At 37.4% G+C, this 16,527-nt stretch overlaps 1 protein-coding gene across 1 annotated transcript in view; it reads right to left on the reverse strand.

Annotated features, from left to right (window-relative positions):
• The window catches only part of TNNI3K (TNNI3 interacting kinase), a 307,803-nt gene that overhangs the window by 76,336 nt on the left and 214,940 nt on the right, over positions 1 to 16,527 (reverse strand). The window contains 1 exon segment of the mRNA NM_001204855.1: positions 4,459 to 4,568. Within this exon segment, the coding sequence (NP_001191784.1) occupies positions 4,459 to 4,568 (110 nt within the window).

Consider the following 16,527-nt stretch of genomic DNA (forward strand, 5'->3'; position numbering starts at 1 on the left):
TTGTAATCAACTGGATTACTCAAACAGCAATCCAGCTGGCTGCCCCGACTTCATTGTCTTTTGCTTGAGTTTCAACCCATTAGTTTTTTATCTTTGTTGGGCACAAATCACCTGGGGCGCTTGTTAAAATGTGGAGTTTCAGGCTCCATCTCAGAGATTTTCATTCAGTAAACTTAGGTTAGGGCCCCAGAATCTTCATTTCAACAAACTTTCCAGGGTAATCTGGAACACATAGTTTGCAGCCCACATATTAAGAATCAATGCTTAGCTATTCCAATGAGCATTACAAGATAATTCAGTGCTTGCCTTACTATAGGAACTACAATTTTTTAAGTAAATAAATCCTTTGTATCAAACTCAGATGAACTTTCTAAAAAGTACGTTTATCTTTTCACTCCTTTAGAGAAAAAAATATAATGGCCATAATTTCATGTCCAAATTTCCTGTTCCAGTTTCCAAAATCTGTCACTATCTAGTATCAGGCTTTTTTCTACCTCTTACTGTTTTCCAACCTTCTCCCATCTTCAATAGACTGTTCTTCTTACTCTCCTCAATGTTCTAGCTTATGAGTTTTGTCGACGAAGACATCCTGGAGAAAATACTGTGCTTCAAATTCAAGGAATGAAGTAAAGACAGATATGCAAGAAAAAATGAGAAGCCAAGTTGATAACCTAGAAAGTAATGACCAGAATAGCATGATGTTAAGTGTCCTCCATCTAAAGATGAACTTATTTCAAATAATGCCTGATATAGAGATTTAACCTCTCCATAGCTACAATGTTGCAACTGCTGCTAGTCTTTCCCTTGTATCTGTTCTCTCAATGAATTTTCATATGTTCTGGTTGCTTATACTATTTTTCTTTCTCACCAAGCCGCCTTCTTTCAGAAAACTCCTGTTTATGGTCTCAGCTCAAGTGTTATTCTTTTTGGGAAGCCTTCACTAACCTGCATTCTGTCTTTGTCCCCCAACTTGCGAGTAGTATTGTTTTAGTATATAGTCTCACAGAGTTTTGTCTTAATCTTGGCAGGTAACTATAGAATCATTAATATGTTTATTCAATCAGTCTCCATATAACTACCAGGTCTTAAACTCCATTTAAGAGTTTACATCTCTATTGAATCCCTTTCCCCTATCCTAGGAGGTATACAGTAGGAACTCAACAAATAATTGTTGAAGGAAAGAATGAAAAACAGCTCATTGTTCCCTTTTCTTTGCCACTCAGCTTGCTAACATGGTGAAGACCTTACTGGACAATTAAGAAAGACTCAAGTGAGTCACATACAGAAGCAGCTCAACTTCATTATCCTGAGGTGGTTACCAGAGCCAAGTCAGGCTCAACTGACTGGCAGACGCACATATCTCAAGTCAGCTAAAGACTTTGCTTTCCTAATACGCTTTTTTTCATCTTCCCCTCTGCATCTCATCAGCAGGACAAAGACTCTGTGCTGATAAACTTCACTTCTTAGCAGTACAACTTTTCTACTAAGCAATCAATTTTTATCCTTTCCTTTTTTTAACAGTATCCTTCTTTGGCCGTATTCCAATTTCTGTTTGTCATTTCCCAACCCTTTGCTTGAGATCCATTCTACCCAAAAAATGCTTTTAGAACCTGCCAATGACTTATCTTTATATTGATATTAGAAATTCCACATGCCTGTTATCTATAATTATGAAGAGACACTTCATCAAAGAAAAAGGGATTCCCTTGATTGTTATTTGATGGTAAACTTTGTCATAGTGCGTCCAGAATTGGTGGGTTCTTGGTCTTGCTGACTTCAAGAATGAAGCCACACACCTGTGCAGTGAGTGTTACAGTTCTTAAAGATGGCGTGTCCGCAGTTTGTTCCTTCAGATGTTCAGATATGTCCAGAGTTTCTTCCTTCTGGTGGGCTCGTGGTCTCGCTGACTTCAGGAGTGAATCTGCAGACCTTCGCAGTGAGTGTTACAGCTCATAAACACAGTGTGGACCAAACAGTGAACATCAGCAAGACTTATTGCTAAGAGCAAAAATCATAGCTTCCACAGCACAGATAATGACCAGAGTGCCTTACCACTGCTGCTGGCTCGGGCACCCTGCTTTTATTCCTTTATCTGGCCCCACCCACAACCTGCTGATTGGTCCATTTTACAGAGAGCTGATTGGTCCGTTTTGACAGGGTGCTGATTGGTATGTTTACAGTCCCTGAGCTAGACACAGAGTGCTGATTGGTGCATTTACAATCCTCTAGATAGACATAAAAGTTCTCCAAGACCCCACCCCACACAGGAGCCCAGGTGGCTTTGCCTAGTGGATACCTGGCCAGGACCATGGGCAGAGCTGCTCGCCAGTCCTGCGCCACGTGCCTGCACTCCTTAGCCTTTGGGTGGTCTGTGGGACCCAGTGCCCTGGAGCAGGGGGCAGTGCCCATCAGAGAGGCTTGGGCCACGCAGGAGCCCACGGTTGGCGGGGGCACTTGGGCATGGAGGGCTGCAAGTTCCAAGCCCTGCCCTGCGGGGAGGCGGCTGAGGCCTGGTGAGAATTCGAGCACTGTGCGGGCGGGCTGGCAGTGTTGGGGGACCTGGCACACCCTCCGCTGCTGCTGGCTCGGGTGCTAAGCTCCTCACTGCCCCGGGTGGTACTCGCCGGCCACTCCAAGTATGGGGCCTGCACTCACCCGGAACTTGGCGCTGGCACGTGAGCGCCAGCCGGTTGCCTCCTGCGCCTCTCCCTCCACACCTCCCCGCAAGCTGAGGGAGCGGGCTCCGGCCTCAGCCAGCCCAGAGAGGGGTTCCCACGGTGCAGCGGGAGGCCGAAGGGTTCCTCATGTGTGGACAGAGTGGACGACGAGGTCAAGGAGGCGCCGAGAGTGGAAGGGCTGCTAGCACGTTGTAACCTCTCAATAGCTCACCTCCCACAGAGAGAAGGAAATTCTAGAATAGGTGCTTGATATACTTTTTCTGAGAAAACATGCCTGAAGTTCATACTGAAATACAAGAAAATGTTTTCCTAAACTATTTTATGTGATGTAATTTTCAAGAAGAAATTTTCTGGACAGCAAAATTCAGATGCAGGGATTGAAGGCACTGATAGGCAATACTGGTATTCATTCATTTACTCAACAAACATTCTTGAGCAACCAGCTTTAGATGTTAGTGTTATAGCAGTGAACAAAATAAAACAAAAAGCACTGCTTTCATGGAGCTAACATTTTGGTAGTGATGGAAGATTCTAAACAAATAAACATGTAACATATCAGGTTGAATGGCCAGGATAAGAGGTTATCTTCTGAGATACTCAATCCACATCCCAAAACGATCTTCATTTTTCTTCTTAAGAGTTTCTGTGTACACAGATGAGACTGGGTAATGACTTGGTCTGGATTTTGCCTTTAGGAAAAGAATGGAAAATTTGCATTCTCTTTTCAAACATCTGGACTGGGGCTTATTCTGTGTCTCCTAAGTGAGATATTTCCTGAAATAATAACAGCCTCACTTTATTCTCTTGTTGAAGAGCTATAAAGTGCCTAGGAAGGATCAGAAACAAAGTTATAACTTAAGAGGACAATAACTAGGATGGTTTAGGATGGAAAAATAAGAACCATTAGGTCTTTACGTATGAGGTCCTCCAGTGTGAAGAATGCAAACTAATACTCTCCACTCTGAGCAATGGAATCAATTGATTGATATCAAAACACGAGGATTTTAATAGACAACAAAATATACTGGCAAAAGGATTACTAGACACTGGACTGAACTGTGTTACTAGGAAAGAAGTTGTGCCATCTCCTCTGTGAATCTCTGAGAACAAAGCAGACATAACCTGTCTGCACACTTAAGAATCCTTTCTCGCAGGCGGATTGTTTGGAATTTCATTCTGTGATAATATGACTGTTCCCTCTCTATTCTTTTAGACCTATGACCATATTTAAAAATGTATTTTACTGTTTAAATATCCCTTCCATAACATTGATCACTCCATTTGAATTCAAAGTCTATGCTGTTAACCACATCATAATACTGTCAACTCAGAAAGTTAGAGAGGGATTAGGACCCAGGTCTTCTGCCTCCTACCTGAGCCAGTGCTACTGAAAACCACCTATTCTGAGGCCTGCCTCATGTTTAAAAGCCAACACAAATCCATCTTGTGCCAAATTTATTGCTTCAGAAAATGACTAAGTGTGGCTCACGCGTAGTTAATAAAAATTGCAGCTGAGATGAGACTGTGAGTCATCTGTCATACCCTGGTCTCTCTTTTACTAATCAGTTGTGAGAAACGTTTCAAAATCAGAAAGCAGCAGCTAAGAGATATGAGATACTCAGACTTCTTGAGGCAATTAGAGACTAAGGAGCAGAAGGCAAATCAGTCTTCCCGCCTTGACAGTCTTAAAATACACACTGAAAGTAGACTTTGGAGTTATACTATTTGTGACAGATTTTGACCATAACACATTTTCTAAGAGGAAATAAAAATTACTCACTTCAGGACATGCGTTCCACCCTCGTATCAGCAGAGATGATATGGGCTTGGGAATGGAATAGCCAATGGGAGGTCTGATGTGGTGGTAAGCCATGTCTGCTGCCGCAGCCGCTGCAAACCAAATGGTCATGTCAGTTTTGAAATTCACATGTTTATTTCAAGAAACAAATGAAGACACACACACACAAAAACGCATTAAAAATCAATCTGAGCAACATCAGCAGAGATTCAAAGAGACCTCTAGGCTTTTTCCCCCAATGGTCTAAAGAAAGTGATGGATAATTTGATACTATAAATTTATCTTTATTCATTTGGTTTCAGACTCAATAAATAGTACAGGGCATTTATAAGGAGTGAAGGAATATGCAAGGAGCAAGTAGTTTTGTTTGTCTGAAGTATAGGGTATGTACATGATATTATAAGAAGTAAAGATTGAAAGGCAGATTAAACAAGACTGTATAATGCCATAAATCCCAGGCTAAAGAGCTTATATTGTATGTAGTAAATATGGAATACCACTGAAATTTGCACTTCTCATAGCACCTGTATCACTTGAGCAAAGTAGATTTTTTAAAGCTTAAATCCTATTACTGGTTACAAGGTTGTTGGGATTTTAATTTTTAATATTTATAAAGTAGTTATTATTTTTAAAACTCGCTTGGACACTTCAAATCCTTATTTTAGCTAACAATACTCATTGATTGAAGTCTGTCGTGTTGCCTGCCTGCATGGATTTCTGAATATTGCTCATCTCAAAGTCTGCATCACTGTGTTGTGATTCTTAGAACTTCACTGCAGATTCCTGATTGCTAAATATTTCCTGTTCTGCAACTAATGATTTCTATACTCCCTTAGAAACCAAGCTTGTAGCTACTTTTACTGAATGCATTTTGTATCAGGCGTCATGGTGGATAACTACATAAACTTTAATCCTCCTAACCACCATGCAAAGTAAGTGTTGTTGTTGTTGTTGTTGTTATGTGTGGAACTAGTTTTTAATTTATAAACATTTTACACATAACTAATAGTTGGTGCAGTCTTTTGTTTCAAAATCCATGCTCTCTTTAGCACACATTATAATGAAAATACTCTGTAATCAACACATGATGCCCTGTCTATTCCTCACAAAAATTGCTCTGCATCAGTGAGAGAATAAAGTTCCAGGACATTGCTGCTGCCTGTCTTTTAGATTGTGGTATTGTAAGCATCTGTCTATATCCTAATGACTTTTGAGATATAAGCCACAACTACTACCTCTACTCTACCAAAATTTACTCCGATCAAATTCTGTTTATCCATACACTTTCAGTAGGTCTAGTGAAATTATATGCAATGTGATTTGATCGACCCTTTGCTTTATGGATTATTCTGAATGATTACCTAATTTTGCCAATTGTAAATTCATACTTCTTCTTTGTAGAAGTGTAAAAAATTAAGAGAATTAGAAGGAATAAATGTTATCATTTAGAAGAAACCATTGTTAAAATATTTCACATATCTCTTATATATTCTTTACATCATTGACCTTATGTCAATATACAATTATGTAATTCTTCTTTTTCTAAATATTAAAGAATTAATCTAAGCAATCAAGCATTTTCTCATGTTATTAACACTCTATGTTAACATATTTTAATGACTCTGCATTTAGTTTTTAATCATTTCCCAATTTTAGGTTTTTCCAAATTTGGGTGTAAACACTTCAAAGAATATCTTTTCAACATGAGTTGCCAGATTTCATAGATTATTCATTTATGATATTTTGAGGAGTGAAAATGATGTGCCAAAGGCATAACTACTTTAAAGACTTCGGTACAACAATTATTCTAACAGTTGTACTAAATTTATACTCTCAACAGCATGTGTGTGAGGGTTATCAATACATCTGCACCAAAATTAGGTTTTCTCATTTTATAAAACATGTTACTAATTTCAGAGGTAAATATATCCACTCATTTTTTTGTTGTTTAGATTGTGTTCTTATCAAATATGTCACTACTTATCAAATGTGTCTTCTGTGTCACAAAAAATTAGGCATTTTGGAGTACTTTCACTGGTTACTCTTGACTTTTTTTTTTTTTTCTCGATTCAGAGTCTCACTGTGTCACCCAGGCTGGAGTGCAGTGGCGTGATCTGGGCTCACTGCAGCCTCTGCCTCCAGGGTTCAAGTGATTCTCCTGCCTCAGCCTCCCAAATAGCTGGGACTACAGGCACGTGCCACCACCCCCAGCTAATTTTTTTGTATTTTTAGTAGAGATGGGATTTCACTGTGTTAGCAGGATGGTCTCAATCTCCTGACCTCGTGATCCTCCTGCCTTGGCCTCCCAAAGTGCTGGGATTACAGGCATGAGCCACCAAGCCGGGCCACTCTTGACTATTTTTAAATTTTTTCTGGAATGAGGCAAATCAATAAGCAAACAAACTGGTGCTTAGCAATCACTGATCTTCTAACTCTACTCTACTTTGTTACCTTATGATCATTTAGATACTGTTGAACTGGTGTAGCTATAAGAACATAAGCCAGTATGGTGAGCACATTTAAAATAGTTGTGCATAGTCTAATGGGTGGGGAGGGACTAGTCATAAAATGAGTTAAACTCAGATGCAGGTGCCAACCATCCCCCTTTGAAACTCTTTTAGATTCTGGTATCAAAAATATAGAGTTACTTGTTTGCTTCTTGGCAGTGTGTCTGGAAAATCGGTTTAAGATGAATGATATTTAATTCTTCATTATTCAAAGTAGATTCTGCAAAGTCTTGGCATCTCCTCACCTTTGCTTTAAGCACTCTTGGCAGTGATGCTACTCATTAGTGTCTCCATCAGAAAGTGGGCAATGTAACATGAGGGAGTCATGAAATTGAAATTTGTCACCTTGAGATTGTTTTGTCAGTCTTGCCTAAGCAGCCATGCTACACCAACACCTGGGAAATTTTCTGGTATTACAGATTCAGGAAGGAGATTGTCAGCCCATTAATCAAATTTTTACCTTGATTGCTACAAAAAATATGTTAGAGGATTTATGTAAATGTTGGTTTCTACTTTAAAGAGTGAGACTTTGCCATTAAAGGAGAATAAAGCTAAATTTAAAAATATTAATAACTATTTATTGAGCAACTATTATTTTTCAACACTCTCCTGAAATATTTATCAATAGTTAGTAAAAATAATAATCTAGATCTAGAGTAGGAGTATCCAATAGAACTTTTTACACTGATAAAAATGTTCTTGTAATCCCAGCACTTTGGGAGGCTGAAGCGGCAGATCACGAGTTCAGGAGATTGAGACCATCCTGGCTAACACGGTGAAACCGCATCTCTACTAAAAACACAAAAAATTAGCTGGACGTGGTGGCTGGTGCCTGTAGTCCCAGCTACTCGAGGCAGGAAAATCACTGGAACCTGGAAGGCAGAGGTTGCAGTGAGGTGAGATCGTGCCACTGCACTCCAGCCTAGGTGACAGAGCAAGACTCCGTCTCAAAAAAAAAAAAAAAAAAAAAAAGTTCTATGTTGTTAAATATGATAGCATAAAGTTACAGAGCACTTAAAATGTGGCTAGTGTGACTGATAAATGGAGTTTTTAATTTGTTTAATTTTATTTAATATACATTTAAATAGTCATGGTAAGTGGCTTTCATATTAAACAACATAATTCTAGAGCATAGCTTGCACTCTCATTATCCTGAAAAACAAGAGTTAAACCCAGTATTGTTGAGTCAGCCACAGAGTCTATATAACCATGGTGTCAATTTGTGGATTCAGCTTCTCCCTTGTTTCTCGATACTTTATCAAGAAAAGAAAAGACACGAATGGAGATTGTCTATGTTGTTTCTCAAAAGTGATAGACCAGTGAAAAGCTACAGAACAGGCATTCAGCACAACATGTGATAACCTCATTCATGTACTCATTTGTCAAAATGTAATGACTATTTTACGTAAGTGATAATAAACCAAAAATAATCTGGTGTTATTTTTTTCAATGAAAATTGATAAATGAATAAATAAGAAATACGTGAATGACTAGTTTTTTTCACTGCATTTTATGGTTCAGTCGTTAATTCTAAAATGCGATTCCTTTTGCTTGGAATGTTCTCCCCTACCTCTTTTTCCTTCATAACATCTACTGTCATTTAGGTCTTATCTTTGATTGACTTTTCCTGGGTACCCTTCCTATGTACTTCCATAACAACCTGTACTATCATAACATGTATTATACTTAATTGCCTCTTTATTTGTCTGCCTGTGCATATAGATCATAAATGCCTTGAGGTCGGGGACTGTGTGTTTTCACCATTGTATCTTCTGTGCCTAGCACAGTACTTGGCTATTAATAGGTATTCAAAAGGTATGCATTATTTCCCTTAGGATAATGGCCTCCAGCTACATCCATGTTGCTGCAATGGACATTATTTTGTTCTTTTTATGGCCATATAGTATTCTGTGGTGTATATGTACCACATTTTCTTTATCCAATCCTCTGCTGATGTGCACCTAAGTTGATTCCATGTCTTTGCTATTGTGAACAGTAGAGGTCATTATCCAAGGGGAATTAATGCAGGACCAGAAAACCAAATAACACATGTTCCCACCTATAAGTGGGAGTTAAACATTGGGTACACATGGACATAAAGATGAGAACAATAGACACTGCAGACTACTAGAGGAGGAAGGGAGAGAGAGAGGCAAGTTGAAAAACTACCTATTGGGTACTATGCTCACTGCCTGGTGATGAGATCCATAACCCAAACCTGAGCATCACAATAAACCCATGTAACGAACCTGCACATGTACCCCCTGAATCTAAAATAGAAGTTGAATAATAATAAACAATTAAAAAAGGTAGGCACTAAAAGTGTTATTTAACTGGAACTCATATAAATTCTGGTATATAGGACTCAGTAACATCTATTGAATAAATGAATGAAGATGATAGCTTAACAGCAATAAATATCTTATTCATTATTATGTTTAGAGAACAGGGCACAATGCCTAGCCATCAAGAAACACTGTAGAATGAATATAATGTTTAGTTTAATTCTAGATGACAACATAAGCAGGTAAATTACTGAAATCTAGTGGCAAATTTAATCAATAATATTATCTTTCATTCAAAAATATGGGAGGAGGTGCTTCAATAAATTGAAGCAGAGTGACATAATAAGAAGTACCTTTACCAAGGAAATCTGGAGGTCTAATTTTCAGTCTGGCTTTGCTGTAAACTCTCTGGGAGATACTAATTAAACCAATTTGCCTCATAAGCATTAATTTTGCTAAATGTAAGATGAAGCAGGGAAGACAGAATATAATGGTGGCAAACATGGGCTTTGAAGACAGAGAACCCGAGTATTTAAGTCTTGACTGCCCTCTTACTAGCATGTGACATTGAGCAAATGTCTTATCCTAAAAGAACTTAACCCACAGGTTACTAGGACTAAATGAGATAATATACATAGAGCTCCAGGCACATTGTTGGCTCTCAACAAGTGTAGCTGCGTTGTTGTTGCTATTATCATCATCTGCACATCTAAGAGTCTTACCAATTCTTTTTGGTTTGAACCTAGAGAACTAGATATAAAAAACATAATTGTATGTTTTCTGTTTTGTTTAGAACACCAGTCAACTTTGGTCCTTTTTAGATTCTCTTTGGGTATGAATACCAAGTAAAATATTACATTGAGTTACTGCAAATTTTAAGGCTACAACCTATCTCACTGGTCATAAGTCTCAGCTCATAACGCAATATGACTATGCAGAGAGAATGACTGTGCAGCTCTCTATGACAACCTTAATTATCTATACCCCACTTACAGATAAGTTAGTATTAGATTCTCAATCCCTAAAGTAACTTTTCACTGTTTTCTGTTTTATAAAATTAAATTTAGAAACTCATATTAAAAAGATTAAAAAGAGAGCAATACACTACAATATTTTGTTAGTAAGTTTTGACCAATATAAAATTGCCAGAAGTATCTTAATTTTTCAACTTTGATTGTGTTTATGTGTGTTCTGAAAAGTATAATTGATTCTACTTCATTGTTTTTAATGGGCAGGGCTGTGGTGAGACAAAGCAAATGTGTTCTACAACCACAGCAAGAGCTAAGACACATTCTTTGTTAAACTGACACTTTTCAATGATGTATCACCAGAGTATATAGCATCTGAGAGAGACCATGAGATTGCAATCTTGAGATTGCACTAAGAATGGCTTAATTTTTTAAACCACATCCCATTCTCATTATATACTGTCAGAAGAATAGATTAATTTGCTCCATTGTCTGTTCTCATTGCAATATTTGTCAGTGTAATGAAATATTGGAATGTTAATATCAGCTATATTCATAGAAATATCTCCATCTATTGGACTGATTTAATCTTTCCAGTGATCTGTGTGGTGATTGGTTGGCTCTACTCTTTTTAGTGATAAACTGATAAGGATTAGCACAATAAACATAAGATTTCAGAACTTTAGCTCACTCCTATTTTCCTGTCACTTGTCAAAGAACAGTCCACATCATCAGTGTGTTTATATCCTTTGAAGTTAATATATCCAGAATGCTTTAGGGTCCAAATAATATGTGGAAAAGGACATAATCATCTAATATTTAAGGAGGGGTAGTAAATTCAAATGGCTACCAATATGAGACCTATTGAATATCTGTGTCTTTAAATGTACTTTAATTCATATTTTTAAATACCATATGTGACATAAAAAAAGTCTGCAAGCCATATTTGGTTCCCGGACTTCCAGTTTGCAACTCTGAGTTAAAGTCTCAATATGAAGTCTCACCAAAACCTGCCTAGAAAAAATTGGCAGATGTTCTTAAATTACTGCTATATCCTAGACTACTAAGAGCCTGGCATTAAGGAATCCCAGGACACAGAGTTAAATCTCTTTGTGAACCAGCTGGCATCACACAGGAAAACAAAAAGAAAACAAGAGACTGCCTTCTTTGGGCCCAGACTATAATTTGAAAGTGATCCACAAATCTGGGTACCTGGTTATAAGGAAATGGGAATGGATGCAATGCATATTGATGGATTAATTCATCTCAGCATTCTTCTTTAGTTGATCATGATGTATCAGAGGAGACAAGCCCAGGAGAGAAATGAAATCTGGGAATCAGGTGTTGATTTCTTTCTCTAAAATGTATTGAGGACAGCTCTTATTTGCCAGGTTGTGCCAGCTTCTTTTTCATCTTGCCTGGTTCTTCTCTCTCTGTTTGGCTTCACACCTTGGCTCCTTCTCCTCCTAATCTGATCATTTCCCTCATAAATCTGCTCCTCTTCTTGTATCCATCGTTATCATGATGGTTAAGCCAGAAGTCTGGAACTCTTTCTTGACCTCCTCATTTCCCTTGTGCTCCCACCTCAATCCATTGGGAAGTCCTATTAAAATCTCCCTAAACCAATATCTCCTTTCTCTTTCAAAGCTACTGCTTCAGTTAATGTAATAGATATTTCTTCTAGATGAACTGATTTCCCTGCCTCCAGTTTTGAATTTCTCCAATCCAGCCTTTGCTTTGTTACAAGGGAACATTCTAAAATAATAATGAGTTGTTCTATATTCCTTTTTAAAACTTTGCAGTGACCTCCATTCATGACACACACAAGGCCTGTGATAGTTTATTTAATGTGTCAACTTGACTGGGCTAAGGGATACCCAGATAGCTGGTAAACTGTTATTTCTAGTGTGTCTGTGAGGGTGCTTCTTGAAGAGATTAGCGTTTGAGTCATAGACTGAGTGTGAAAGATCCACCCTCACCAATGTGGGCAGGCATCATCCAATGCCTTGAGGGCCCCAATAGAATGAGGAGACAGAGGAAGGGTGAATTAGCTCTCTTTTCTGGGGCTGTGACATGCATCTTCTCCTGACCTCAGATATCGGCACTTCAGATCCTTGGGCCTTCAGACTCTGGAACTTACAGTGGTGACCCTCCTGATTCTCAGGACTTTGAACTCACACTGAATTACATCACTGACTTTTTGGGTTCTCTGGTTAGTGGACAGCATATCGTGGGATTTCTTGGTCTTCATAATCATATGAGTCAATACCCACAATAAATCACCTCTTTATACATATAAATAGATATATTCCACTTGTTCTGCTTCTCTGGAGAAACCTGACTTGTACAAGGACCTTCAACATCTGGTTCCAGTTTTACATTTATAGTCTGTGTTGTTTGACTGATGTCGTTGTATTCTCTGATTCATCCCTACTGAACTATCTGTGGATTTCTCAGGCCTCTGGACCATGCTGATACAGATTTCTGCTGGATCATCTTCCTCACTTCTTCATAGTTTACCTATTTAATTAGTAGTCATCTTTTAAAGGTGCATTCAGGTATCATCTGTTCTAAGAATCCTTCCCTGATATCCTTTTACTTCCTCCAGTTTGGGTAAAAGGCCCTTCCAGGGAGCATCCTTAGCCCTCTGTGCTTCTCGCTAGTTGAGACTTACTCTGCTGATTTTGCTTCTGTCACTCATTCTCTATACTATGAGTAGTTTGATGGCCTGGTCAGTGACCTATTCCTCTTTATTGTCTGCTTACTATGGCACAGTTCCTGGCCCAGAAAGAAAGAACTCAATGGTGGCCTAAAGATAATAATAATAATAATAATAGCTAACATTTATTGAGTGCTTATTATTATCAACCACTGCTCTAACCTTTTGAAGTAGGTCTTATTATTATGTCCATTTTACAAATAAATGAATGCTTGTGAGGATGCAAAGAAAGGGGAACTCTGACACACTGTTGGTGGGAATGTTAATTAGTACAGTCACTGCGATGGAGAACAGCATGGAGGTTTCTCAAAAAACAAACAATTGTACTACCACATTATCCAGCAACCCCACTGCCAGGTATATATCCAAAAGAGAAGAAATCAGTATATCTAAGAGATAGCTGCACTCCCATGTTTACTGCAGCACCATTCACAATAGTAAAGATTTTGAATCAGCCTAAATGTACATCAATAGATAAATGGATAAAGAAAATGTGGCACATGTTCACAAGGAATATTATTCAGACATAAAAAGAATGAAATCCTATCATTTGCAACAACATGGATGGAACTGGAAGCCATTATATGAAGTGAAATAAGCCAGGAACAGAAAGACAAATATCACATGTTCTTGCTCATATGTGGGAGCTTAAAAAAAATGAACTCCTGGAGATAGAAAGTAGAATTACCAGAGGCTGGGAAGGGTAGTGGGGAAGATGAGATAAAGTGGAAATGGTTAATAGATACAAAAATACAGTTAGATAAAATGAATAAGATCTAATATTCAGTAGCATAATGGAATGACTATAGTTAACAATAATTTATCGCATGTTTTAAAACAACTAAAGAACAGAATCAGAATGTCCCTAATCCAAAGAAATGATAAATGCTTAAGTCAGATATCCCTATTATTCTGGTTTGATCATTACACATTTTATGCCTGAATCAAAACATCACATGTACCCCATAAATATGTACAATTATTATGTATCCATAATAACATAAAAGAAAGAATTAAGAATAAAAAATAATAAACTAAGGTATAGGTAGGTTAAATAAATTGCACAAGTTCGCAAGACACATGCCAATTCTCTTTAGCCCCTACGGTGTTAGCCAGAAAAATATTTTCTTTAAAATATTGAATTAATTGCCAATATTAAAAAATGCATAGATTTCTGAATTAATGAGCAGAAATTAGTTGATATGGTCAGCGTGGGTATACCTACGTTCCTGCTCAGCGCTGTTTGGCTGGAGCGTGAGTCACAGCACGTGATTTCTTATTCATCACACTGTTCCGCCTTGAGCATCCACATGGTCCTGTGGGCATTTGATCTTTTTGATTTGACCTTTAAGGTGGTGGATGTGATGGTTTTTCAGTTTTCCTAAACCTGAGATTACAGGTTAATTTGAACATGTGAGATGCAAAAGAGACCCTAACTTCAAGCTTTTCTGAATGTATACCTATCACTTGTGTAGGAGTCAATGCTAATATTGGTGTTCTTTGTTTATATTTTTCCCAGGAGGTAGTATGCTGTTAAATCCAGAAGGATGAGTCCTCTATAATGCTGCTACTACCATAATTGATAATGCTGTCTCACTTTGCAGTCATGGATTCGTTCCTCATTGTAAATGGCTAATACATAGCTTATATTGAATCTGATGCTTCACATAATTTATTGCTGAACATATGCTAGATTGCCTAACCACTGCAATGATATTAGACATCTTGTTTCTTGATTCATGGTAACTGTCCAACTTTGAAAAATTCAGCATCTATCATAAACAAACTCTCTTTCCAATAAAGTACTATATATTTTAATATCTGGGATATTGGAATAAAGATACTTAGGCAAGACTTTCAACTTTTTATTAAATAATATTCTCCCTCTAAAATGGGTAACTATTTCTGGGGTCCACAAACTAAAATCTCAGGGCCCTTTTTACCTTTTTTAAGTATTTAGTTTATAATTAGCAAAGTCTAATGAAGTAGAGAAAATTACAAAACTGTGAGTAAAATGCAATAAATACAATGATAAATGGTGACTTGGGATAAGGAGGAAATTGCACTTAACTTGATATTGGAGAATTAAGAAAGATTTTTGGAAAGAAATTATATTTAGACTAAGACCTAAAAATAAATTGGAGTTGGTATAATGAAAAGTGGAGAAGAGTGTCTCTGACAAAGAGACTAATGTACACAAAGGCATGGAGGTGAGAGGATACATGCTGGGGATATGAAAGTTTCCTGTGGTTGGGATGACTCTGGATGACAGGCTGCATGTGGTGAGATGGAGGCCGGGGAGGCAGGCAGGGACATAATCATAAGGGGCTTTGAAGATTGTTTCAAGATGTTTTGTTTTTATCTTAAGAGCAAAAGAAAAACACTGGGGATTTTAAGTCAGAGAAGTGCTATGTTCAAATTTGCATTTTTAGAAAGCTAAATCTAGTGATTGGTGGAAAAAAGATGATGAGCAAAGCTGAAGACAGGATACTATTTAAGATAATGTGCTGTATTTGACATGTGAAATAAGGAAGTAGCAGTGGAGATGGAGATAACTGGATGGATTTCAGAGATAAACTGTAGAACTGAAAATAGGAAAATAATTTTAAAAAGAAAGAGAGAAATAAATAAAACGAGAACTAAAGAGGAGTCAAGGATGACTTTGAAGTTTCTACATGGGCCACCTAGAGAACGAGAGTGCCACTGAAGTATAGAATCAAAGGGAGCCTTGACCTTGTATTGCACTTTTTCCTAATCTTGCACCTTACAGTTACAGAGAGTTTGCAATTTATAAAGTGTGGTCACAAACATCATCTCACTGAATGCTCCCAATAATTTTTTGTGGTAGTCATCATTAATTGCATTTACTGAGGAAACAGTACTTGTGAAAAGGCCTAGAGGTCAGATGAAATGCAACATACTGAGAGTACAGAAAGTGAACTGGTGTTAGTAATGTGAAAGGTACAGAATCAGGGAGAGTTTTACAGGACATAATAAGAATTTTGAGATTTAATCCTAAGAATATGGGAAGCCATAAAATAATTTTAAGCAATGGTAATATATCAGGCTTATGTTTTTAAAATATTATTTCAGTGGATGTTTAGAGATTGGAGAGGAAAAGAAAACAAAAATAAACCAAGAAAGAACAGTCAAAAACAATTTCAGAAGTTCAAATGATAAAGCTGGCAGTTTGCACTAGGGTGATGGCAGATGAAACATTTTGAGAAATAGATAAATTTGAGGTATATATCTTACCACTTCAATTCAACATTGTATTGGAGGTCCCTGACTGTTCAAAAAGGCAAAGAAAGAGAGAAGAAAGAAAGAAAAGAAAGGAAGAAAGAAAGAAAAGAAAGGAAGAAAGAAAGAAAGAAAGAAAGAAAATTCTTTATTAACAGATGACGTAATTATTTATGTAGAAATGCCAAAGAAGGTACAAAAAAGGGAACTAGGATGGATAAGTAAATTTAGTAAGTTTGTGGGGTACTACATTGTAATAAAAAATATTATATTTCTATATATTAATAGTAGCAAAAAATTGGACATTGATTCATTGTATTTTATTAAGTTCT

The sequence above is a fragment of the Pongo abelii genome, chromosome 1 (assembly GCF_028885655.2).
Source record: "Pongo abelii isolate AG06213 chromosome 1, NHGRI_mPonAbe1-v2.0_pri, whole genome shotgun sequence".
Lineage (NCBI taxonomy): Eukaryota > Metazoa > Chordata > Mammalia > Primates > Hominidae > Pongo > Pongo abelii.